A 25,690-nucleotide genomic window follows, 5' to 3' on the forward strand; every position below is an offset into this window, starting at 1 on the left:
AGAATTAGCTGTCATATTTACTCTGCAAACATTTTCAAATGACAAGTGTGTTCTATTTGTGAAAAAATGAAGCACAGACTTGAGAGTGCTCCAGATACATTAGTATTTTTTTTTAATCCCATTGCTCATCTTATTATACATCCATAAATGATTTGCTCAGGTTTTATTTCCCTATATGTAGATTCTGTTACACTCTCTGTTGTAGGACAATTATGAACAGTCAGATGTGCATCCTACTGGATGTTTGTTCCTCAGTGCTGCTTCAGTCACATTTTCAGTGGACTTAGTATAGCTTATATGGGAAGACAGCATTATCTTATACTTACATTCTTCCACATAAAAATTAAGAGGTCTGAATCCAAGAAAAGGTTTTAGGGATATGAAGTATATGTACATGTGCTTACAAATTTATACCAGGCTCTCTTATCCCTAGCTGAAAACATTGCCAACTTGCCAGTGATGGTCTTGGCCATTGTTTTGTATTTCTTTGCCTTGAACTAATGCTGTCATTCATATGGAAGGATGATATCAGCCTTCAGGGTGATACATGCCTTCGATCCCCATCATAGGGAGGCAGAGATAGGTGGACCTCTGTATAGTTTGAGGTTAGGCTAGTCCAGAGTGAGTTTCAAGACAACCAAATCTACACAGAGACTGTCTTGAAAAACAAAAACAAAACAAAACAAAAAACCCCAAAAATCAAAAAACAAAAAACCAAAACTCTAGGTGTACTTTAAGTTTTTAATATTGAATTAAATAGAAGTAATTTTATACAGAGCTTATTAGTAAAAAAACTTATTTCTAGTTCACATGGGAGGTAAGTTTTATGTGGCAAAAATAATGTTAGAAGTCACTTTCTGCTTTTGGGAAGCTTATCTTAAATGAGATAGCTCAAATTATAACTTTAAATTTGACTTTGTTTTAATAAGTTAGTGTCTACCTTATAAGGAGGCAGAACTTCATTACTTGAAGTAACTGCAGAATTGCTTTAAACAATTGAGTAAAACATTGGATTTGAATCCAATCTTTTTAAAGCCAGTGCAAGATGATGCACAAATCTGCTTTTTATCTTCTCTCCTTGGCCCAGTTTGAATGAGAAACACAAACTGGTTTTATTATTTTTATTATTGGCTTCAAAGCATCTCTTCTGTACTCTTGAGCTTTCTTTACAGAGCTCTGTGTCTTTGTAGTTCATTGCTGTGACCATTCCCTGATGACTGAACTGGCTCTGAACAAGCTGAGTAGAGTTATAAGGAGCTTTCCTTCCCCTGGAAGTAGGCTTGTAAGGCAGGTTGTCTGATCTCAGCAAATGTCTGTAATTCTGGGGGCTTAGGATAGGACTGACTCTATGGGGCCATTTTAAGAATAAAAATACATTTTTGCTTTTTAAACACAAAAGTTGGTAGTACTTGCTTATTTTCAACTCTTAAGTCTAGGAATAGTTAAAATAAAGAGCCTCCTTCTCAGTCAAAAAAGCTTTCCTAGATCTTACCGACACTTGTTTTTAGCATTTTTCTTTGAAAATGCTACATTCTTTATAGTCTATTCAGTGATCTACTTTGGACTTCTTTGCCTCCTTCCATTTAATATTTTGGTTCATTTACCATGCAAATATAAATAGATAAATATTAGCTATAGGAAAAATTGTGTTAGGCATGCTTGGTGATTTCATACCAGTAGCACTGAGGAAGCTGAGGCAAGGGCTCCAGTTCTAAGCTAACTTGGGCTACACAGACCCTATCAACTCATCTTTAGAAATAATTATAGTTAGACATATAATTTTAAAACTGAAAACATAATTTGATTTATGAAATGATTTTTTGTTTAAAAGGTTAACTCTTTCAAACTAAAATCTTTTTCTTTTTTCCATTTGTGTTTTTAAACACTGTTGGGGGCTAAACCTAGAGCTTTTTTTGAAAGAGGGTTTTAAAGTTGCCCTAAAGGCTACTCTCTATTGTAGCCCAGACTGCAGTGGACTCTGATTGTTTGCCTCAGCTTCTGTAGTAGCTTTGTTACCGTGGCTTGGCCACTTTCCTTCAGTTTCTGATTTGGGTCAATCTATCAGATAGTTGGAAGTATGTGCTCTATGCTTCTTTTCCCACTGTTGTCTGCTGTGTCTTCATCAAAGTAGTTTTAAACAGCATTGTGTGTGGTGAGGGGGGGTGGTAATATGAATATTTTAGTGGGTGGGCACAAGCTATTAAAGTTTATTATAAATTGATATTAGATCTTCCTAATTGGCAGCCAAAGGCACTTACTGATATAACTGAAGCGGATTTTGTCCTGTACTTTTTCCCTATTGTGGTCTTCCCTTCCACCCACCCTTTTTTTTTTGTTCCTTTTTTTCCTCTGTTACAGTTTAGAAAACGCTAAACCCTCCTCCCAGGCAGCCTCCGTCACGATCCCTGATCACCTCAGCATCAACCTCTCTCAACCCTCCACCCCTTCTTCTTCTTCTTCCTCCTCCACCACCACCCCCTCGCTCGCCACAGCGGGGACTTCCGACGCACCCTCCAGCCTCCCCAACCCTCTTCCGACCGCCCCTTGTGTCTCCAGTCTGCTTGGCATGAAACCCATCCCTCTCCTGGCTCTAAATGTTGTGTCTGCTGCTAAGGGTACCGGGGCTTCAGCCACCACCACCACCACCTCTACTGTGCCATGTGTAACTAACAAACTGAAAGGCGAGAAGCAGAGATTCTCTCCCTACTGAGTGCTTATCTTGGCATTGCCTCAAGTGTTGGTTTATTTTGTTTTTCTTTGTTAATATTGGTGAGAACCAAACTATTGTGAGCTTGTGACCATTTTCTTTTTACTACTTTGGGGGATAACTGGGTGGGGTGGGCACAGGGGTGACACTTGTTAGGTTTAGGTCTTCACAGCTCAGTGCCTGCTTCAGAGTCTGACTTGTTGATGGAACTCTTTATCTAGAGCCACAGTTCTTACTCTAATTCTGTTACACTTTTTTGTAGCTTTATTCTGCCTTGCAATATAAACAATGTGTTAGGCTCTGTGTTGATGAATAAAAGCTTCTCCCTTAATCCTTCCTTTTTTTACTTTAAATCATTTAATGGTTAAAGCTGTCAGCTGGCCTTCTTGGTCAAATCTGTGTTTCTAGTTATAATAAAGTTGCCACAGTAAGAACAGTAGCTCACTGTGTGATGTGACGGGTGGAGGGCGGGCATTTGTGATTTGTGCCTTGTCAGATTGGATGGCTGTATAGCCTACTTGGGCCTTTTTGTATCACACATGAATTTTGTAACCCTTTGTCAATATTTCCAAGTAGAAGGGTCTTCAGTAGTTTAAATACTGATGATCCTTCAGATGGACCAGAAAGAGGCTCTTAAATCAAGAACCACTTTCCTTACCTTGCTAATACCAGTAGGTAATGAGGTGTCCTTGTCTGCACACTTCTCTGGTGAGGAGTCATTTCAAAGGCATGTGCAGGACTGACTTCTTTAGCCCAATGATGGGCAGTGGTCATGTCAGAGTTAGGTAGGTTTGTCTATATTCCTTTAATGGATCATTAGATATGCTTCTGGAATACTAGAGAGGGTTTATAGATTTGAGTGTTGTTCATTCTAAATATTGCTCTGTCAAGTTCATTTATTTGTCTTCTATTTCCTGTCTTTCAATAGCAGCAGTATCATGAGTGGGAGATAATATGCTTATATTTGAATGAATTCTGTAGTGGAAATAGAAAAGAAGCCCTAAGAGAATATAAACTTTGATGTGTTGTAAGGGTTTTGAGGCTGGGGCTTAGACAGTGGTAGAATATTTGCTGTGTACTGGATTTGTTTTCTAGTACTTAAAAACTAAAAGGAGATGAGAAAGTCATTAGATACACCCAAGGTACATATTGTGAGTTTTCTTTACTGGTAGTCAGTGAAAGTTTCTGGACTTTTTTTTTTGGAATGGTCTTTTCCATGCCTTAATGGTAACACTGTTGAACAATCTCAGAAAGACATAGTTCTCATGTGTATTATGATTGCTCCTAGTTTCTCAGGTTATTATGGCTCATTTATTCCACACTAGCCTTACATATTCATTCACATATCTTGTGTTTGTGTGTGTGTGTGTTCATTCGTGTGTTCGTTCGTTCCTGGCTGTCCAGGAAATTGTTCTGTAGACAAGGCTGGCCTTGAACTCAGAGATGTGCTTACCTCTGTCTCTGAGTGCTGAGAGTAAAGGCATGCACTACCCCCCACCCAGCCTGGGTCAGAGATTTTAGGAGAGCAAACTGTAGGCTTATTCTTGGATGTTAGCTGGCCTCCTATGTTGTGTAGTTCAACTCTTTCTATAGTTAAAACTTACTATGCTGATAACCATCTCCATTGAGATTTGGTTTTTAATTTTGTTGGAAGGCCTCTTGGCCTTAATTCAACAAATACCCCAAATAAACAGTTGCTGGGAGATAATCCAGATGATCAGGGAAGGGGCGTGGTACTATCATTTTAAACAAATGTTTTTGGTGTGAAAAATTTTAAGTTTTGGTGCATATATTTATATATCTGATCTCAAAGTCATAGTATTTCTGGTTGAGATTTGCCTCTGTAACTCATCTACTACATCTTGCTTTTTAAATTCCTAATAAGGCCTTATAGTGAGTACTGGATAGATACTAGATTAAAAGTAGCCAGTTACATTTAAACTTTCTTTCCCACTTATTATTCAGAGTTTGCCTAAGTATACATGTATCGGACCTTTGGAGGCCTGAAAATGTTGGATCCCATAGAATTGGAGTCACAGGCATTTTTGTGGGTGGGTTCTAGGAATTAAATCTGGTTCCCTATAAGCGTAGCAAGTGCTCTTAACCACTGAGCAATCTCTTGTGTCCCTAAAGCTTATTTACCTTACAGTCATCCATTTTTGGAATAGACAAAATCTGTTCTGTGTGTTTGTGTTTTGTTTATGGGTCCATGTGTTGGGCCTAGGTGCATATGTGCCATAGTGAACAAGTGGTGGCCATTATCTTCCACTGTTTCAGATAGTGCTTTGATCATTGCTAAAAGCTCACTTTCCAGCTTCTAGGAATTCATTCTCTGCCTCCCATTTGTTTGTTGTTGATGTGCTGGGACTACAGATGCCATACAGTACTAACTGCATCTGTTTTAACACTGAATGACTGAACTTGGGGCTCAGTGGTTTGTGTAGACTATATGCCCTCCTCTCCACCTCCCTAGCACTGGTATTCCAGGTGTGCTCTTGCTACCTTGGCATATTTACAAAGATTCCCCTCCATGCTGCATTTTACCTATGAGAGGCCTCACTCTGCATAGTTTGAGATCTCACATGTATATTTAATGTTTAAGTACGTCAGGGTAGTAACATAGACAGGACAAATAATTTCTGACTTTAAAGAAAACACAGCTTTTAATTGAAGAATGACTTCTCTGGTTTCTGGGACATACCCCTTCCCCTATGGTATTTGTACATTTAGTGCACATGGTACTAACCAAACATCATGAATGGATGTCAGTCAGCTCTTTGAGAAGTTAAGCAAGTTAAGTTTATGGTGTAGGACTGAGACTACACCTCCAGTTATCTTCAGAAGGAGAAATTTTGCTGCTGTCCAAAGATAGTGAATAACTTTATCTCAAAGCTTAATTGTACTCCAGGACCTTAACTGACCTATTTGAAACAAGTAGAAAGGCACCGTAGCCAGGCCTGTGTATAAGGAAGATGTGGCACAGGAAGGCCACAGGTTTTGGATTTTGAAGAGTGAGCTAAGGAACTGAAGTCCTGATACTTGTTTTCCTGTTAGTATTTGTTCTGAATTCTTCACTGTAGTTCCTATTTCTGCTCCTCCCTGTAACACACTATTAATATCTTCAGATGTGTTAATGCTCCCAACACAAAACTGCTTCACATTGGTAGGCTGTTCTAGTGTAAAACACATGATAGGATCAACTTCTTGAAGTCTAATGTTCTCTAGAAATGCTTTCAGTTTCCAAAGAATAAAACACTTATTTGTTATGCTCTTCTGAGAACACACACACAGCCTTAAACATCACAGTACGAGTTAATCTAGGAAACCTTGAGATACTCTGGTGTAATGAACTACTGATTATAGCCAGGTAAACTGACTTTACTCTTGTTTCTGTTTTACAGGCTTTCCTCGGAGACAGGTGGCATGGGGAGCAGCTAGAACAGAGCAGATTCATCCATAATCCCTTTCTGCTGTTCACCACCACCCATGATCCATCTGTGTAGTTTCTGAACAGTCAGCGATTCCAGGTTTTAAATAGTTTGTAAATTTTCAGTTTCTACACACTTTATCATCCACTCATGATTTTTTAATTAAAGTGTTTTAATTCTTTTCTCTGTTCAGCAGTTACGCTGAGATATCCATATTTAGTTTTATAAGCTTCTCCCCCTTTTTTGTTTTGTTTTGTTTTTTTTTTTTGGCTCATGAATTTTTGTTTGTCATGGAAATGTAAGAGTGGATTATTAATACATTTCAGTTTAGTTCTGTAATGTCAGGAATTTTTCAAAAAAAGAATTAAAAGATGGACTGGAGCTTTTTCTTTGTGAATAGAAACTGGATGCCACAGTGACTTATGCGGGTGTTATTCCTGTCTGATACTATTTTTATAGAGCCCTGATTCCATTTAAATAGAATTAGTGGACTTCCTTTTTTACCACTCCCTTTTTTTTTTTTTTTTTTTTTTTTTTTTTGTAATTTGCCCTCAATCTTTTCCCCCCCATGATCCTGGGTGGCCTCTGAAGACTGACAGTCACACTTACCCTGGGATTGTACAGCAGCATTGTACAGTGCATTTATGGAGCTGGGACAGGAAGGTGTCGATTGGAAGCTTGAGAATCACTGCCTCGTGCATACTTTAATTTTAAAGTCTAGTAATCATTTAGTTTTCTCCACAGGTGTTGTGAGACCTTGTGTTCTTGTCCTGAAATCATTTAGAAAAGTTTACCTGCTGCCATTTATGTTAACTTAGAAAGTAACTTATCCAAATTCCTCAGGTAAAATCTTAAATCCAAGACTTAATCCATGTATTACCACTCCACTCATTCACCAAGAAAACCCTCGACAGTTGGGCCTGCATGGAGTGGTTATATTTCAGGGTTGTTCACAGGGGTTACAATATGACAGTCCCCACCCCTACCAGGCACCAGATAACAGCGGGGACTTAACCAGCACCCAGTTCTTCAGCCTGAGCCATCACATGCTATTAATCTTCTAACTTGCCTCTGGGCCCAAAGCCAGGGCTTTGGCAGAGAAACAGGAACAAAGAAATGAGTTACATTGCCACCTGAGAAACCTCAGAGGGAGGACCTAGGACCCAGCCTTAGTTTCCCTCCTCCCAAGTGCAAAATGTGTAAACAGTAAACGGAAAATAAAAGTGCAGTTTTAAGTGAATCCTCTTCCTGCCCCCCATGTTTAGGGACAGACAGTGTAGAGACAAGCCTGGCTTTTCTATGCCTACTTGCTTGTTCAACATAAGGAATGGGGTGAAGCAAGAAGGGACCGGTGTCCTTTCCTTACAGCTCTAGGGTAGTACTTGGAGTCATTTCCACAGCTGCCAGTGTCCCTAGAACTTAATTGGTCAGGGGCGTCGTTCACTCTGAAGCCTGACTTACGGCTAAGAAAGCCCCGTCTATCTGTTGATTATGTGGCGCATATATATTATTTATATAAATATTTCTCTATGTACAAGGAATAAGAGTGTCTTTCATGGAGGAAGGGAGGCTGGGGGCCGCAAGGCATCAATGCTGTTGGAGTTGTCCAATTCAGTGCTGTCACAGTCTGAGTCCTCAGGATTGGGGCCCTGTGAAGAGTAGAAATGCAGTGAAGTGGGGGAGCTCAGCATCTTTTAGCATTACAGATTCTTTGAGGGCCCTCAGTGGGGTGCTTTTACATTATCAGTGGAGGTGAGGTTTTTTTCTTTTTTTAAAATCTCACTGTTGATAGGTCATGCTCCAAGGCACTAGGCAGACTCCTTTTAGGATACTCTGACTGCAGTGTATTGCTGTCATACAAGTTAAACCTCTGGCACTATATACTTGGATATTTGTTTTAATGGTTCTGGAAAAAATTGGTGGCTTGAAGGCTAAATAAATACCTTTTGTAGGTTAGTCATCTTTAGATTCTCAAATGACTGGCTTTCTTCCCCCCCCCCCTTTTTTTTTTTTCGGAGCTGGGGACCGAACCCAGGGCCTTATGCTTGGTAGGCAAGCACTCTACCACTGAGCTAAATCCCCCAACCCCGTGGCTTTCTTATCCCAGTTCATTTTTCATTGTCTAGTGGTTAGAACTCAGACTTACCTGGTCATCCTGGTGTTGCATGGGCAAGGAGCTGGTTTCACGTTCAGGGACCACCTCTGAAGTAGGTAGGTCCAGTGGGATTTCTGAACCCTGTGAGCACATGTCATCAGACCGTTCATCTGGTCGCTCATCAGTGTTGGTGCTGCCAACTTCCGGTGTGCCACTTGGGGAAGGCTCACTAGCTGTACCTTCCTCCACATCTGATGGGTTCTCTGAGCTGAACGTAGATAGTGACTGACGCATGTTCGGGCCCTGAGGCCACCTAAATGTTGAGGCATGGTTATAGCTTTTGTGTGGTCCTTTAAAGTTCCCTTAATGAAAGATGCCATTACAGCACCACTCACCTTTGACTTGGGGGTAGCTCTACTTCACTGTCGACCTCTCCTTCTTCCTCTTCAGATGAGATACCACGTTTCTACAGTAGAGACGGGTGTAGGTAGGTTTGTTTAAACCAGTCAAAAGATAAATCATTAAGGATTAGGCAAGGGTACATAGTTGAGTGGGGTTGGGAGTATAGCACTTGGGCCCCTAGGGAGATTAAGGAAAGTGGGTGTGAGGCAGAAGAACCTCCCCATACTTTACCTGACTACGAGTCACAGCAGCCCTGTACAGCAGCGCAGCGGGGGTCAAGTGCTGGTACCCAGCCCGGCTTCCTCCCCGGCCTGTAGTCCCTTCCCTTCCAGTTCCCAGCAGCCCCACACCTTCTCCAGGCCCTACTGGTGGAGGTGGTTCCCCTTTAGCTCCCCCAGGTGAATCTGGGCTGGTGGAACCAGGAGCTGATCCCTCACTTGGAGGAGTATCACCCTGGGGTGGAGGTGGTGAGCCAGGATCCCGAGCTCCCCCTGTTGCCCCTCGGCCTCGGGCTCCCAGTGCTGCTGATAACAGGTCTGGGGATGATGAAGACATCTTCCGAAGTAGAAGGTCATGGTGGAGTCCACGGAGAGCAGGGGGGCAGGCATCCCAAGCTGTAGGGCCCACTCCTAGGCCTCCTGGGCTTCCTAGTCCTCCAGGCTCATGGGGTGGCAAAGCTGCACGAAGCCCAGGCAGGTCTCCACAGCTGCCCTTGGCGCTGGCCTTTCGGTGACGGGTCTTGCCACGACGACTCCTCCCAGGTGAAGGGGGGCCCTTAGGACACCCAGGAAGCCCCACCCCACTTAGGGCTGCATCTAGTTTAGGTAGCAAAGACTCTGTCTTGAGAATATCTGGCCTGGGGGTGGGGTGGGGGGGAGAAACATAATATTCAGATTAACAGTGGTAAGCAAACCCCCCCCTCCAAGAGAGAGCCATGTCCTTGCCATATGGCAGCCTTCATCCTCATGTTTGTCCCACCTTTTGCTATGGGGTGACAGTTTCTGTGGCACATTCCTTTTCTTGATGAGCTTCTCCATCGTGTTTCCATGTAGGAGGCTTCGGGACGTGTGTGACTTCAGTAGACCAGGACACCTCCTTTCTAAAGCTTGCTCTCGCCTAAAAAAGTCCACTCAGTTGGGTCTTGTAGATTGGTTAGCATCATGAAAGTAGGGGTGTATTACTAAGGCTTACTTACCTGAGCAATTCCCTCTCTTTGAGTTCTAGTTGCAACATGAGGGCATTCAGTTCCATGTACAAGTTGTTAGCTCTCTCCAACTTGCGCTCATAGTGCTCCCTGATGTCCAGGGCATGTCTGAAAGGGCAGATGATTTTCCCACGGTGAGCTGGGTTCGCTTGCTTCCGAAATGGACCCTGTTCTCTGACTCCATGATGAATGGTTCCTGCTGTTTAGATAAGATTCACTTTCCTAAATAGGCACATACCTGAGCTCCTCCCTTCTCCGCATCACCAGTTCCTCTTCTAGGCGGTGCAGACAGGTCCCTTCTGACTTAATCTTTTCAAAGTGCAGTTTTACTTCTTCCCGCCACTCTGCCTAGGGATGGAGAGACATGGGGGGAGGGGGTGAGGACTACGTCCCTGTCACCTCACAGACCTGTGCTCTTGGAAGGTTACCTGAGCCATTAAGTTATGAGCAAAAGGGAATGGATGTTTCTCTAAGGACTTATCTATCCAGTCACATTAACTGGTCACATCTCAAAGGCTGCCATGGCTGCAAGGGTCAGAGGTGTGTTGTTTTTCCACCCAAAGCACACCTGGGATTTAAAGTAAGTCTCCTGGGGTGTAGAGAGCACATCAGCCGAGGCGATGTCCAGGTGCAGCAAGATCTGTCGGAATGATGGGCGGTTCCGAGGTTTGCTGTTCCTGAAATGGAGTTGTGAAATGTGGAGGGGGATTATTAGAAAGGAATCGGAGCATCTAGAGAGCCATCTGACACCATTTGTTAATACCAAAATACCACATAGGGGGTCTATTTAACCTAACTTGTCCCTTTTTGATTTTTCTGAGACAAGGTTTCTCTGTGTAGCTCTGCCTGTACTGGAACTCATGCTGGCCTCTGCCTCAAGTGCTGGGATTAAAGGAATGTGCCACCAGTTATATACCCAAATAAAGCTTTTGATGTCTGGTTATGATGGCATATGCTTTTAATTCTTGTTTACATAGCAACTTCCAGGACAGCCAGGGCCATACCTTTTCCTACAATTTTATTTTTTTATTAATTTAGTTTTATGAGTACCTGTCTTCAGACACACCAGAAGAGGGCATCAGATCCCATTACAGATGGTTATGAGCCACCATGTGGTGGCTGGGAATTGAACTCAGGACCTCAGGAAGAGTGGTCTGTTCCTAACTGCTGAGCCATCTGTCCAGCCCATCCCCACAACTTTTAAACAATTACATCAAAGGAAACACTGGGAATGTCAGTAATAGATTCAATCTTCCACTGTTGGACTAAGGCCAATTTAATGAGCCAGTCTGCTCAGTAATGTAGTCTTTCTGCTTTACAGCAACCTGGGATAATAGATAGTGCTCATCAGATCAAATCAGAAACATGTTCAAAGAGGACCTTTGAATCTGATGTGTTTTCTGTGGGCTGATGCAGCCTGTTCTCAGTTTTAAGTTTCCTTGGTACACATTCTCTGAGTCCTGGCCCTTGGGGAGATTTGGCCTAGACATCTGAATTCCAGGTGCCCCTTAACTTTTTGTCAGTCCCTCCTTCCAGCTAGTCTGTCCTTACCAGCACTGGCGAAGCAGAATTTTAAAGCCGTCTGGGCAGCTAGAGGGTACAGGCAGGTGAAGACTGTTGCTTCCCACACCCCAGATGATGGCTGAGGAGTCTACATCTTTGTAGGGAATCTCTCCAGTCAGTAATTCCCAAAGCACCACCCCAAAGGACCTGAGGACAAGAAAACATCATTTGGAAGGGTTCTTTCCAGACCTGCATGACCTCTGTAACAGCCTTAAAAGTCTCATCCTGGTGCTTACCAGATGTCAACCTTCTCAGACACAGGTTCATTTCTGATCACTTCAGGAGCCATCCAGGCTACTGTCCCTGCAAAGGACATCTTGGTGCTCTTGTCACTCAGCTCCTTGGAAGTGCCAAAGTCTGAGATCTTCACCACATCGTCGTATGTGATTAGCATGCTGGGAAAGAACACAAGTCAGCCAGTATCCACATCCCTCCAAAACCCACTCAACTGCTGTTAGTTTATGATGATGGACACACCTAAAGTTGAGGGGCTCACCACACAGTCCTGCAGAGGACTGCACTTGGAAGGAGTGGACTTGAGGGAGAATCTAAAATGTAGGGGCCAGTCTGCCATGGGCGGGTCACCTATGTGCACGGCATCTTGCATGCTTACTTGGGTGACTTCAGGTCTCTATGGATGATTTTGTGCAGGTGTAGGTAATTCATGCCTCCAGCGATGCCCATGGACCAGTCAACCAGCAAGGAGGGGGTAACGGGGCGGCCCGCCCTGAGCACCTCATACAGCTGTCCTTGGGCACAGAACTCCATGAGGATGCAGTAGCACGGGGCCTGTGTGCAAACACCCCTGAGGGCCAGACAAGTAAAGCTTAGCATCTGACTTGTGCATATGGGACCGACATTCCCACCCCGCCATTTCAAGTTCTCCTTTGAGGGAGGGTATATAACCCCAGGTGAGGGGACTCCCTTGTGTCATGGTATCAGCCCTAGCCCCTGCCCTGGACCTCACTTGAAAGTGATGATGTTGGGGTGCTTCAGTTTTCGAAGATGCTTGATGTCGGTCTCCTTGAGGTCTCGAACCTTCTTCACAGCTACCTCCTCCCCATGAAAGCGTCCCAGGAAAACGGCACCCTGAGCCCCTGAGCCTACCCACTGCAGGTCCAGGATTTCCTCAAAGGGGACTTCCCAAAGGTCTGTAGGTAGGAGGCACAGAGTCACAGACCCAGATCTGTACTGAGGGCCCTGTGAGACTCAAGGGTTGGTTGAATATATCAATGATGAGAGAACAAAGTAAACTGAAAAGACTAGTGAAAGAAATACTTGGGTGGTCTTAGAAGAAGCTGGGGGGATATAAGGGTGTAGCTCATTTGTTCCTGGGTTCAGTTTCCTAGCACAGCGTGAGGAAATGCTGAAGAGCCAGCTGAGGATTCAGCTGTGCAGGAAACACTTGTCTAGCTGTAGTGTTTGTTTAATCCCAGCACCAGGAACAGATGTAAAGGAAATAAGTTTGGTAGGGCTGTTCAAGGAAATGGAGGGTGTTCCTACAGGGATCTGGCCTACCTTCCTGCTGTTGCTTGTGCTCTGTGGAGTAGGCTTTGCCAATCATTGTCCAGACAGGGCGCAGGCAGCCAAAAAGACCTTCAAGGAAGCCACTGCCACTCTGGCACTGCAGACGTACCTCATCAGCTCGAACCCTAGATGCTCGACTCTCAGGTGACCCGGTGGCTCCCCCTGGCCCACCTGTATCCTGCTCATGTAGCTGCAGGACACTATTGGCAAAAGGCTCTGGAGGAGGCTCTCCACCTGGGGAGGGGCTGGGCCCTCCTCCACCCTGCCCACCGAGAGGCACAACATCTCGAAGTACACATTGGGTAGGTGTCAGGTCCTTCTCAGGGGTGCAGTCTGAAGTGTCTGGATCCAGCTTTCGCATGGAGGCCTCACTTAGAGTAGACACAAAGCCTCCAAAGGAAGGGGAGGGTGTTCGGGTTTCATGGAGGCAGGCCATGGCCTCTGGAGCCAGGTGTGCTGAGTAGCGGGCCCTGTGAGGAATTAAGGATGGAAGGGCCATCAGCCACACGCAGTTACTGCAAGAGCTCACAGTACCTAGCTGGAGTTGGCCTGAGTGTCATTCTCCATACCCTTATGGGAAACCTGACGCAGATGAGCTTCCTCTTGGCATCTATTACTGATCAACAATACTCTTGTATACAAGTAATATACTTGAGTATCATCAAGCAAAGGGAAGTAAAAACCCACTCAGGTACTGGTTAAAGAAAGGCTCAGTGGGTAAAAGAATTTGCTGTGCAAAGCCTGGTGAATTCCTCAGTGGAAGGAAAACCAACCCCCAAAAGTGTTGTCCTGGCCTCTCATGTATTTACAGCACATTCACACCCTGCCTTTTCCTTTTCTAAGTATCAGACTCAAGTACAAAGGCTAGAGTAGTGCAATGTAAAGCATTCTGCATGTGTCAGGCACTAGACCAACCCTCTGCTGGGAAAGGGTAAGTGATGCTGGTGTAATCAGTTCCCTGGTGCAACATTTAACAGGTACCCGAATCCCTAGGTTTCATGTCCAGCATGGCAAAAATAAAGAACAAAAGCAAGGTCTGCTGACGGCTCAGCCTTACGTGCTTGGCAGTCTGGCCGAGGACCTGGCTGCGGGTCCCAGAACCTACTCCATGACTAACAACCATCTGAAATTCCAGTTCTAGGCGATCCAACACTCTCCTAGCTTCCTTGGTCACTGTACCACATGATGCATTCACATACATGCAGGCAAAACACCAATACACATAAATTTGAAATAATATGCTTTTTTAGTAATAATAAAAATAGGCCTGGTGTGGTGGCACACACATTTGGGAGGCAGAGTTCAAGGCCAGCACTGTTTGTACAGTGAGACGTTGTTTCCAAAAAAAAAAGAAAAAAGACAAAAGAAAAAAGAAAAAGCAACTGAAATAACTTCTCACTGCTGTACAATTTTCATTAACCCTGCAGCACTCACTCTTGTCAGCCAAGGCTGACTGTGAAAGACACAGATGTTATATGAATCAGATCCCCCCTACACAAAATATACACACACATACATACATACATACATACATACATACATACATACACACACACAGACACACACACAGGATCTATGTAGGTCTGGTTGTCCTGGAACTCTATGTAGAATAGCCTGGCCTTGAACTTACAGAGATCTTCTGCCAGCCTGTTTGGATCTAAATCTCTAGTGTATTTAGTGGCAATACACCTAGACTTCCCTTGTGGTGAATGGTACATGGTATGGCAGGCACCCAGATAATGTTCCTGGGCTTCCCCTGTCAACAGTCACTGAGGCCTTCCCAGGAACACCTAGTATCTGGGCTCTCTTCTCTCCTCTGTGCTTACACATAGCACTTAGGCCTCTCCAGTGAGATATGATCTTGTGTCTAGAACCAGAACCACAGAGGTGTACTATCCTCTCAACACAACTGGAAAAAGAAAGGGGTTGAGGGCAGAATTATCCAATGGGGTTGTGTGAAGCTCTAGCCTTCATCGTCATTCTCCTGAGTCCATCCCATCCTTCATCAGCTGTTTTCTGGAGGTCAAAAGAGGGCTCTTCTCTTTTCTCTTCCCCTATCAACCAACCCCCAACTCCCCAAACCAAGACTCAGCTTCTCAGGCAATAGAAATAGGTCCCAGTTCATAGCTGTGTGCTATTTAAATAGCACTAATTAAAAGATCACAAGTCTAGGAACTGGGATGGTACTCAGTTGGTAGAGTGCTTGCCAACCGTGCGCAAAGCCCTTGCACCAAATAATCCTCCTGTGGTGGTGCATGCCTGTAATCCCAGCACTGAGGAGGAAGAGGCAATACTCCGTCGAAGGTCATTTTCGGCTACATAGCAAATCTGAGGCTGGCCTGAATAAAGGTGACCCTGTGTGAGATGAAAATGGATTGGGGATGTGGCTCAAGTAGAGCCCTTGCCTAGAATGCAAAATGCCCTGGAGTGCATAAACCTGAGCATGGCACACAGGCTTGTCACCCCAGCACTTGGGAGGTGGAGGCAGGAGGATCAGACATTCAAGGTCATTGGCTAAGTAGTGAATCTGAGGCCAGTCTGAGCTACATAAGACCTCGTCTATCTCCAAAAATAATAAAATCTGTACATACCACATATCCAAGCACTTGAGAGGCGGAGACAAGAGGCTCCTCAATTTGAAGCCAGCATGGGCTACATAAAACTATACCTGGGGTTGGGGATTTAGCTCAGCGGTAGAGCACCTGCCTAGCAAGCGCAAGGCCCTGGGTTCGGTCCCCAGCTCCGAAAAAAAGAAAAAAAAAAACAAAACCAAAAAACTATACCTTATGTAGCAGAGTAGCAAACAAAAAATACAAAGCAAATTGGCACAGGTTGTGGATCTCATCCCTGGCTGGCACCACAAATACAACAGCAAAACCCTTATCTTTGATTCAGGTAAAGTGTAGTTAAGTGTCCATTTCTCCAGTCACATAAAGAGCTGAACTGGGTGGCACCACAAGCTCTCTCAAGTTCTCAGGCTTATTTCAGAACTTGACACCAAGAGGCGCACTGTTCTTACAGCTGCTTCTTAGTTGGGTGTCATGGCATGAGATGTAAGGTTCCCTGACATCAATCTAACAGCTTGCTGTCTGAGCAGGTTCTTTAGTCTCTGCAGTAGCCTGGGAATGAACCACAGTGTGCAGGGGGTGCCATAGAGGGGTATGCTCAGAGCATATGCAAAGGAAGTTTGGGAAACCAAGAGTCTCAGCCTGCCTAACCATCATCTGCAGTCCTTTCTCTTGAAGACTCTCACTGGGTATGGGACTGGTTTGGGATCTGCACAGTTAACAAGCACCTCCGTTGATCCTGTAACTAGCACATTTGAAAATCCCACCTCCTGGGCTGGGTTTGGTGTCTGAGAGCACTAGTTGCTCTTGCAGACTTGAATGCCACATCCACATGGTAGCTCACAATTATCTAACCCCAGTTCCAGAGAATCCAACAGACACACACTTGGTACACATACATGCATACAGGCAGAATATTCATACACAAATTGCAATAACTAAAGTAATTTAAAATAAACTACACGTTGTCATTCTGTTTTCTCTAGTCCTGATACTTCATTAACTGTTACCACATGGCCCAGGATAAACGCCTCTTAAGTTCTTTCTTAATTTTTCATCCAGCTTCTAAAAGATCCAAAACACAAACTCATCTAAAGCCTGTTTGCTTTAGTTACCTTAGTGGCTTACTTATGTTGATAGCTAGGCCACCCTGGACACGAAGCTTTATCAGGGTTCTGAATTATAGTGTCCAAAGACAATGTGAACTTTTCAAGAAATTATTATGTACGTTAGCATTTAGTATAAATGTGTTACTACAATTAATCCTTAATACAATATAGCAGTCTAAAGTGGGAAGGACGGAGAGGTAGCTCAGTGGGTAGGGTGCTCGCAGAGCATGGAACAGGCCCTGAGTTCAGTCATCAAACACTGGACAAAACAACACATACCAGCAGTCCCAGCACTCAGGAATGGAGGTGAGAGGCTCAGAAGTCCAAGGTCATCTCTGGTTTCACAGTGAGTTTCAGGCCAGCCTGGGCTACAGAGTGAAACTTTGTCTTAAAAACAAACAAACAAACAAACAAACAAACAAAGCCATAAACTCTGGGGATATGGTGATCATCAGCATAAGACTGCAGGATATTGGCTATGTGAACATGCAGTCCTGAGGCATGGAGGGCTCATTCCACATCACTCCTTCCCTCCCTCTGGTCCTCTATTATGGAGACTGTGAATGCAGCTAATGGCTGCTAGAGAAAGAGAAAGACATTGTCTTTGATGGTATAGCCACTGGTAAGGTGCGCATGATACTGTAAATTAACCCTCATTTAGGATCCCATTAGCAAACATAGTTAAACTCTGTGTCACAAAAAGAAAACTGATGTGACAACGGAAGGGGGCAAGCAGGGTGTGGGGACGATGGAAACAGTTACGGGGAATATGGGTGATCAAATACATTGTATATACGTTTTAAATATCATAATGAAGCCCATTATTATGTGTAATTAATATATGCCAAGGGGCTGAAGAGCTGAGGGTCAAGAATGCTTACTGTTCTTCGAGATGACTGGGGTTCCATTCCCAGCATCCACATGATGCTCACAACCCCTATAACTCCAGTTCCAGGGGATCCAAGGCCCTGCAAGTGTGAGGCGCCATTAGCTCAAACACACAGGCACACATACACACACGCATAATGTCATTAAAAAACTAAAAAATTATACGAATACAGTTGGCATTATTAGGCCCACTGGCGCCACAGCCAACAAGGTTACCCTTCTTGTCTTCCAAGTCTCACTTCAACCTGTAAGTCTTCTGTGCAGTTCCAACCCTGTCTAGTTAATTCCCATCTGAGTGGGCAAAGCGTGAGCTTCCCGCTCCGTGGCTCCCGCTCAGCTTCCAACCAGAGTTGGAGCACTGCTCTACCCACCCAGGGCCCGCACATGCTCTGTGTATCGCTCAGTTCCCAGCACCCTCAGAACAGCCAAGCAAAGAAGGCATCATTGGTCCTCCTACGATCTAGAGAAAACCAAGGTCCAGAAATCAGGAACTATAGCCCGTGAATTGCCGACACAGCCCACAAAATGTGCGGCTTGGAGAGCCAAGGTGTCTATTGTAAGGTAAATTACAAGCACAGACCAGCCTGAGAACGCACCGGAGAATTTCCTGCAAACGACCCCAAGGCTTCCGCCTCCCTCACCAAGGCCCCAAGGCTGGATCTCTCGCATGCTCTCGGCCCACCTGCTGGACCGCCCGGCCACCAGGACGTCACCGCGGCAAGCGGAGTGGAAGGGGTTACAGCCACGGCGCCCCATCCCCGTCGACCTCCTTCCCGACCGTCACGTGGTGCGGGGCTGGGGGCGCGGCTGTGGGAGGGGTCCAAGAGGGGAGAAGAGAGCACAGCCGGCTGGGGGAAGGGCTGGGCGCTGCGGCGTAACCATGACTACTGGGCCCGTGAAGTCACCGGGACAAGATTAGCCCAGGGTCACGTGAACATGAGGCAGGGGCGGGGCCGCGCAGGAACCCGCCCCTGACCTGGGCAGACTGAGGAGGGAAGGCTGAGCTTGCTGCCTGCATGCAGGTGCGGGCGCTGAACTCATCCCCACCTGTGCGCTCTGAAGCCCATCTTCTCTGACCTCGGCGTGCAGTTATTTGGGCTAGGCAGGCACCTGGCGGAGGAAGAGGGGCTGGGATTGGAGGGGAGGACTCGAGGTGTTGCTTTGGGGTACGGTACCACACAGAAGTTAAGAAATGGAGATGGGGTGAGGAGAAAAGGACGGTCAAAGGAACTAGGTGAGAGACTGGCCAACAGCTTCAAGCCTGGAGGATGGCCTGAAAAGATGGTTTTGAAAAGCAGAGAACCCTGCAAGATCGAGATGAAAAACACAGACCGCTTCTCCCTTCCTGAGTTTGGGGTATCACACCACCAGGCCTTTTAGAGTGGTTTGTGCCCCTCCCCCGCCCCCCCCCAAATCTGGGCTTAGTTTAGTCATAGAGAGGATAACATCCTCAGAATCAGTTTGCAGCTCTGCCTGCCTCAGATCACACAGGCATCCCTAGAGGGCCCTGTGGTATCCAGGGCTAGCAGCTGGGAAGGACGAGCATAGAGAAGCCATTCCTTCCACATGCTCGCCTTATAGGGCAGTGGCAATGGCTGAAGAAGCTGGGAGACTCAGGTAGGTTACTCAACTATGGTCAGGCTACCCTACCGCCCTCGGGCTGACAGATCTTCCAGCTTGACCTGAAAGAAGACAGGGAGGGCCGAGGGTCCCCAGGGAGCTGTGGTAAATGGGAGATTCTTCTTTCTCAGCAAATGTACCCCCTTTCTGTTTCCTTTATTCCTGACCCACCAGCTGTGTCTCCTTGACCCCAGCTGGGTCTTGGCGCCTGGCCTTTGGGGGTGGCAGACTAGAAGCCCCAGGCCCAGACATTCGGTCACCTTGGGGGAGGGAACCTGTCTCCCTGGCCATCAATTATGCAGTGCCTGGGTGCATAGAGGAGGGATTTGTCTGTCACTCTGAATCACAAGAATTACGGGTGGGCCGCATCTGTGTCAGACTGCAAGGGAACAGAGTGGTCCCTGCCCTTATCTACCAAGGGAGAGGCTCTAATGACAGCCAGCTCTCCCATTTTACCGATGGTTCATTCAGGGTCCCACAAGGCTACAGAGTTAGGGCCTGTATGTAAGTCACCCTCACCTCTCCCTCATTCCTCCTAGGCTTTCCTGCCAGAGGAGGCTGTAGCAGGTGAATTCTCTCTTGCTCCCTCTTTTTTTTTTTTTTTTTTTTTTTTTGGTTCTTTTTTTTTTCGGAGCTGGGGACCGAACCCAGGGCCTTGCGCTTCCTAGGTAAGCGCTCTACCACTGAGCTAAATCCCCAGCCCCTCTCTTGCTCCCTCTTGCTTTAACAGCAGAATCCAATGGCTTGTGTTATGTGGTGACCAGCTCTGGAGGCTCTGCTTAGAGGTGTGGCCATCTGTCCATGCCTTGAGTTCTTACACTGAACTATCCCTGCCTTCTTGGACATCATTTTCCTGCAGGCTGGGATATCCCACTCTCTTCTACTTAGTTTGAGAAGTTGCAGAGAGGAAAGTGGCCATGGCCTGGGATTCCTGGTTCTCTACCTTTGAGAGACCTTGAAGGGTAGATGTTTCTGATGGATGCGGCTGTGCCTTCTGCCTGCCTGCAGATTTACCTCCCCTTCTGACAGGATCCATCGTCCTTACCCCACAGTTCTCCCCACATGTAAACAACACCCACTTTCTTAAGCCTTGTCTTTGACTAGGGAGTTACCTTTTGAGAACGGGGGTTCCCTATTACCATATTTCTGCCAGTAAGGTGAGGGAAGGGCCTGGGCTGGGCTGCTCAGGGACAAGAGTTGATGCAGCAGCCCTGCCTTAAGTCAAGTCCCCGGGAGACTCCTACCTGGCCTTAAAGGCCGAGGAGGGGTAGGAAAAGGAGATGGGGCACAGTGAGCTGTGCCTTTCACTTTCCTAGCTCTGTTTTGTCTTCCCAGCTAGCTAGACTACAGGCCTTTGTGGACTCCAGGGAGGCTGGCTCACCTGCTCAATCAGAAAAGAGGGAGACTTGGTCTCTGACCTTTTGCTACCCCAGGACCAATGATAATTTCAGGTTTCAGTGGTCACGTGACAATGGACATGCTGGAGATTCCGTCTTTGCTGTCTTGCCTCTGCAGACTGGGGAAGGCCAGGAGCCCTGCACCTCATCCTTACCCCCTAGCTGGTTCCCTCTGGTTAATGAAGCAATACTGTCAGCCCTTCTGAAGGCATGGCTGAGATTAACTCTCATCCTTGCTCAGATGGTAAAAGCAGAGAGAAGGACCAGGTGCCATGGGTGGTGGAGTCTCTCACAGTCAGTCAAGCCTGGAGAAGCTGCATCTACAGAGCCGGAGCTGAACTCGCATGCACAGCTATCTGAAAGGAGCCCTGTGGGCTAAGACCGCCTGCAAACGGAGAGCCTAAGGCAGGTGCATCTTGAGTTCAAGGCCAACCTAAGCTATGCAGTGAGACTCTGTCTTTAAAACAACGTAACAGCATGGCTGGGGAGATGGCTCAGCGGTTAAGAGCACTGACTGCTCTTCCAGAAGTCCTGAGTTCAATTCCCACCAACCACATGGTGGCTCACAACCATCTGTAGTGGGATCCGATGCCCTCTTCTGGTGTGTCTAAAGACAGTGTACTCGCATAAATAAAATAAATCTTAAAAAGAAAAGTAACAGGGAAGGGGGCTGGAGAGATGGTTCAGTGGTTAAAAAGCACCGGCTGCTCTTCCAAAAGTAACTGGGTTCAACTCAGTACCCAGTTCATGACTGACTCCAGTTGCAGAAGATCTGACTCCCTCATGTGGACATACAGTGAGGCAGAATACCAATGTCCATAAATTTAAAAAAAATTAATAAAAAGGTAATAGGTGAAAGCACAAATATCACAATTCTTTAAATAAGACAACGTCTCAAATAGCACAACCCAGACTTGAGCTCCTGTCTCTTCTCCCAAGTGCTGGCATTACAGGCTTGGACCGCATGTAGGTTACCAACTCACTTCTTTGGCTTGTTTATATTATTTCAGTAATAATTTTGAGTTTCTTTTAGTACAAAATGTGATGGTTTTGTTTTTACATGTTTTTTAATTAAAAAAAAATGAAGTTTGAGTAATAGCCAGCCACTCATGCCCCTGGTCTAGGCCTCAGGGCCAGCAAAGGCCAGGGCTGCTTCTAATTGGCTGGGTGGCCTGTAGTATGTGAGGCCTGCCAACATCTGTTCTACATCCACATGGGGACGGTGGTACCTATGTCAGTCGTACACGAGGCTGTGGGACAGGCCTAGCTACTGCAAGTCCCACTCTAACCACATGCTGATTTCTTTCCTTCTGTGTGTGTGTATCTGTGTGAGAGAGGGGGGTGGGGTGGGGGGCTCTCACTGTGTAGCCCTGGCTAGGTTGGAACTTGATGTGTAGCCCAGGGTAGTCTCAAACTTAGAGATCCCCTGGCCTCTGCATTTGGTGTTTGCGTTCATGCTCTGCTGAGCCTCAATATCCTGGTCCTCTCTGTGCTATTGACCATTTAGCTCACTGATTGCTGAAATAGGCCGCCAAGACTGTCTAATGGGTCTTGAAAAACTAACTCATTTCAGTTCCTCATCCCTACGGTGATGACAGTGTAACCTGATGGGTGTTATAGGCATCAATGAAGTAACCAAAAGCAGTTCTTGGCCTAGAGATCTGGCACAGTATAGGATGTACTCTATAGACGGCAGTCATGATGTTTCTCACACAAAACATACAGAAAAAAACATTTTTCTTTCCCTTTTTTGGAAACAAGGTCTTATGTCACCCAGACCGGCCTTGAACTTGCAACATGGTCAAATATGACCATGAGCTCCTGCCTCTGCTTCCCAGTATAGGAGGAACTGAAGCACCATAGTAGGCTTTCTTTATGCAGTGCTACAGGTCAAGCCCAGGGCCATGTTTGTCAGGAACTTTTTACCAACTGAACCACACACACCCCAGACCCTGAAACAAAGCGGTCTCTTCATTTTAGTTTGTTGAGACAGACTCAATGTAGTCTTGACTACTCTGAAAGTTGTTGTATAGACAGGCTGGCCTCGAACTCAGAGATCCACTTGTTTCCATCTGCCTCCACTGTGCTGCGGCTAAAAGCCTGTACCAGTCACCATGCTCTGCTCTTCCTTTGTTTACCTGCTAGCTCAGGCCTCAGAGGCTCAGCTATTTAGAAGGCTGAGGCAAGAGAGTTTAAAGTTCAAGCTCTGAGAGGCAACATAGTGGCACTTCATCTCAAAATAAAATTTTTGGAAAAAAAAAGAGAGAGAGAGAGAGAGAAGCCGCTGGTTTAGTTTGGTGGTAAAAAGCTTGCCCGGAGTATATAATACCATGAGTAAAGAGATAAAACTCAAGATCAGGGCTCTTCCCTGGAGTTCTACTCCCCAGAACAGCATGGCCCCTCACCCAGTGCACACATGACCAGGCTTTCTGGAGGGTCAAATGGATAAACTCTCCTGAAGCCAACATGGTTTCCGCTGGCAGAGGTGGGTGCTACAATTTCATGGTCTCTGTCACTTTATTATTCCCCCACACCCCAGGGCCTTCCTCAGAGCAATAACTGCCCTTTACAGGGTTTTTGCTTTTGTGAGGAAGCCTAGGAAACCTGAGCCACACTGTCCATCTTCCACCTCTGCCCACCAACGATCTCCGACTTCACAAATGTTAGACCTTGGGGTCTTCCTGGAAGTCAACAGTTGGTTGGGGTCGGCTTGAGGTCCTGATACCTTTCCCTCCTTAAACGTGAGACAAGAGATGGCTGCGCTCTTGAACTTGTAAATATCAATGTCTGGACAGCAAGGCTCAGAGGGAACTTGGTTTCTTTCCTTCCCAAATTCTTGCTACTGGTGTAAGCTTGGGATGACCCTCTGCCTGAAAACCATGGGGCAGCCCGGAGAATTGGAGGAAGAGAGGAGGTTCAGAGTGAGGTTCCGGGCACCTGGGGTGTGAAAGAACTCATGTGCATGCTCTTTTGGTTGAAGGCCAAAGAGGCGGAAGACAGAAAGCTACAAGGCTCCTCCCTGCGTTCCTACTACTGTTTATGGAGCCCACCCCTTCTTCCCTTGCCACCGTCAGCCAAAGCCTTGCCTACCAAGATTGTAAGTCAAGGAGTTTGGTGAGTGTGTGAGAAAAAGGAGGTTTTTGAGGCGCCTGACCTGGGAAATGGGTTAAGGAAACCAGAGGAGAGCAGGGCAGAAGAGAGAGAGAAAACCACATCCAAATGGGGGAGGGGGGTGCAACAGCTGGAAGGTAGGGAATGCCACAGCAGGAGATTAGAGGCATTACAGATGGAAGGGAGGGAGAGGGCCCGGACAGGGCACGCAGGAGTAGGTGCAGCCTAATTTTCAGGTCGAGCCTATTAGGTGCAGAAGTGGGGGAGGGGGACAGTGGGTACATTAGGCCGTGCCCTTCCATCCCTTCCCTGGAGGGGGCCACAACTCTCCCTCCTCCTCTCGGTCCCGAGGTTGAGGAGAAAAAAGAGGACGTGCTCTTGCCCGCTGTCCTTTAGGTCTTCCCCTAGCCACCCTCATCCCCGCATAATCCACCACAGCTCTGGAGGCTCTTGGTCTCCAAGCTGGGCCGCCGCATCCCTCAGCTTCTCCCCGTTCCTTCCCATCTCCAGGCGTCGGGTCCAGGGTTCTAGCTCCTCCATCCCACGGCTTCAGCATCCTCGAGTCACCTCCTCCCCCACCACCCCACAATTGTATCCCGACCCTCCCTCCACGCCAGGATCCCAAGACCCGAACCCATCCCTACCCCCCACCCCCACAAGTCGCCCAGGCTCTCACCTCGGGGGCTCCGCGGCCGCAGCACAAAAGGCGGCGCTGCTGCAGCTCGGCTCCGGATGCTGCTCCCGCCTCCTCCTCCTCCTCCCCTCCTCCCCCCGTTGCCCTCCACTGGACCTGGAGAGCTGTCACCGGCGATGCTCGAGTGGAGCTCAGGTGCACGGGTGTCAGCCCCAGCTTTTGGCCCCCCACCCACTACTCTAAGCCCCGTTCCCACTCGACTTGAACTCCCGCTCCTTCCAAGGCCCCCGCCCCTGGCCCCCCGGGACGGACACGCCCTGAGCGGGGGATGCTGCGCTGGAGTCGCCGGCCTCTTAAAGGAGCCCGAGGCTGCCATCCGGCGCTCTCCAGGCTGGTTCCTGGCGGGCCACGACCCTGTGCCTCCTTCCTGGAGGTGTCCTACGGCAGTCCCACTTTGGTCCTCATGCGGATTCTGTAGGAACCCCTTGTGACCTGTCTTACAGACTCTTATATCTCGAGAGCGCAGCCCCTCAGTATACACAACGCTCTGGCACTGGTCCCTTGTCATACCGATATCTCCAGTTGGCCTTCCCTCGTCGCTGCTCCATTTTCACCCAATTGGAATCCACCCAGTCGTAGGTCCCTTCCCACCTCAGTGTTCCTGGTCGACCGATCGCTCATTATCATCTTTACAGATTCCTCTTACCTCTAACCCTATCCCTTCTTAGCAAGACATCTCATCCTAGACCCATTTGAATCGCGTTTTTCGTGGTATCTCTTTCTCCTTCTGTCCAAGGTCACAAGATTCCCCCTACTTCTTTCACTCTGGTGGTTATCAAGGCTTTGGGAAATCCAAAAGTACTCGTTCAGCTCTGCGCGTATTTTAGTTCGTTAGTTACTCTTGTGCTCTTTCAGCTGATACTAAACACAGCAGAATGTCCTCCTAATGATTCTCGGGCAGTTAAAGAGAGGTTCACTAGGGTCGATCTAAAGAGGCACAAACCCTGACAGGCTGCGTGAAGTTAGTGAAGAGAGGCGAAGAGCAAGCCACAGAAAAGCAACGGTTTTTTTTTTTCCTTTTTTTGACGCGGAGGGCTGAGGGTCCAAGATAATTATGCTCCAGCCTGAGAGACCAATTCTGAGGAAAACTCTGACTTACAAAACCCTACAGCTCTGGGGTGAGGGTGGCCAGGTGAGGCCCACCCTCTGGGGCAGCAAAAGGACTACGCCAGCAGCCTCTCTGCCAATTACAGCCTTTCCTCAAGAAGAAGGCTATACCTTTCCTCGTCTCCGCCCTCTGGGCCAAGTGACCAATCTGCAAACGCCTAGAGAAAGTCGCTCTCGGTAGAACCAATGAGGCAGCGAAGCCTGCAGTGGTGTCCGGATGGCACGTGGGCGCCTGGGATCTGTAGTTCTCTCTGGGAGACAGCCCTTACCG

At 46.8% G+C, this 25,690-nt stretch overlaps 2 protein-coding genes across 64 annotated transcripts in view; one reads left to right on the forward strand and one right to left on the reverse strand.

The window, feature by feature from the left end:
* Window positions 1-6,516, forward strand: part of Pcbp2 (poly(rC) binding protein 2) — a 24,553-nt gene extending 18,037 nt beyond the window's left edge. For 29 of the 51 annotated variants that reach the window (XM_006242420.4, XM_039079651.2, XM_063263994.1 and 26 more), the window contains one exon: window positions 6,109-6,516. In XM_006242420.4, coding sequence (XP_006242482.1) covers window positions 6,109-6,145 — 37 coding nt within the window. In that variant the 3' untranslated portion in view covers window positions 6,146-6,516. Of the gene's footprint in view, window positions 1-2,358; window positions 3,142-6,108 lie in introns of those variants that run through there. The other 22 variants (XM_063263971.1, XM_017595011.3, XM_017595010.3 and 19 more) reach the window with 1 other exon arrangement.
* Map3k12 (mitogen activated protein kinase kinase kinase 12) lies at window positions 5,344-25,658 on the reverse strand. 13 transcript variants are annotated; one of them, XM_063263035.1, is made up of 16 exons: window positions 25,531-25,658; window positions 17,484-17,570; window positions 16,882-16,970; window positions 12,918-13,396; window positions 12,367-12,550; window positions 12,013-12,204; window positions 11,636-11,794; window positions 11,388-11,546; window positions 10,405-10,513; window positions 10,075-10,184; window positions 9,828-9,944; window positions 9,611-9,748; window positions 8,864-9,488; window positions 8,626-8,696; window positions 8,282-8,543; window positions 5,344-7,784 (listed from the first exon to the last, which is right to left on the reverse strand). In XM_063263035.1, the coding sequence occupies exons 4-16, from the start codon at window positions 13,360-13,362 to the stop codon at window positions 7,689-7,691; spliced, it is 2,667 nt and encodes an 888-aa protein (XP_063119105.1). In that variant the 5' UTR covers window positions 13,363-13,396; window positions 16,882-16,970; window positions 17,484-17,570; window positions 25,531-25,658; the 3' UTR covers window positions 5,344-7,688.
* Window positions 25,659-25,690: the final 32 nt, after the last annotated feature.

This window comes from Rattus norvegicus, chromosome 7 (genome assembly GCF_036323735.1).
Source record: "Rattus norvegicus strain BN/NHsdMcwi chromosome 7, GRCr8, whole genome shotgun sequence".
In the NCBI taxonomy this organism is placed as follows: domain Eukaryota; kingdom Metazoa; phylum Chordata; class Mammalia; order Rodentia; family Muridae; genus Rattus; species Rattus norvegicus.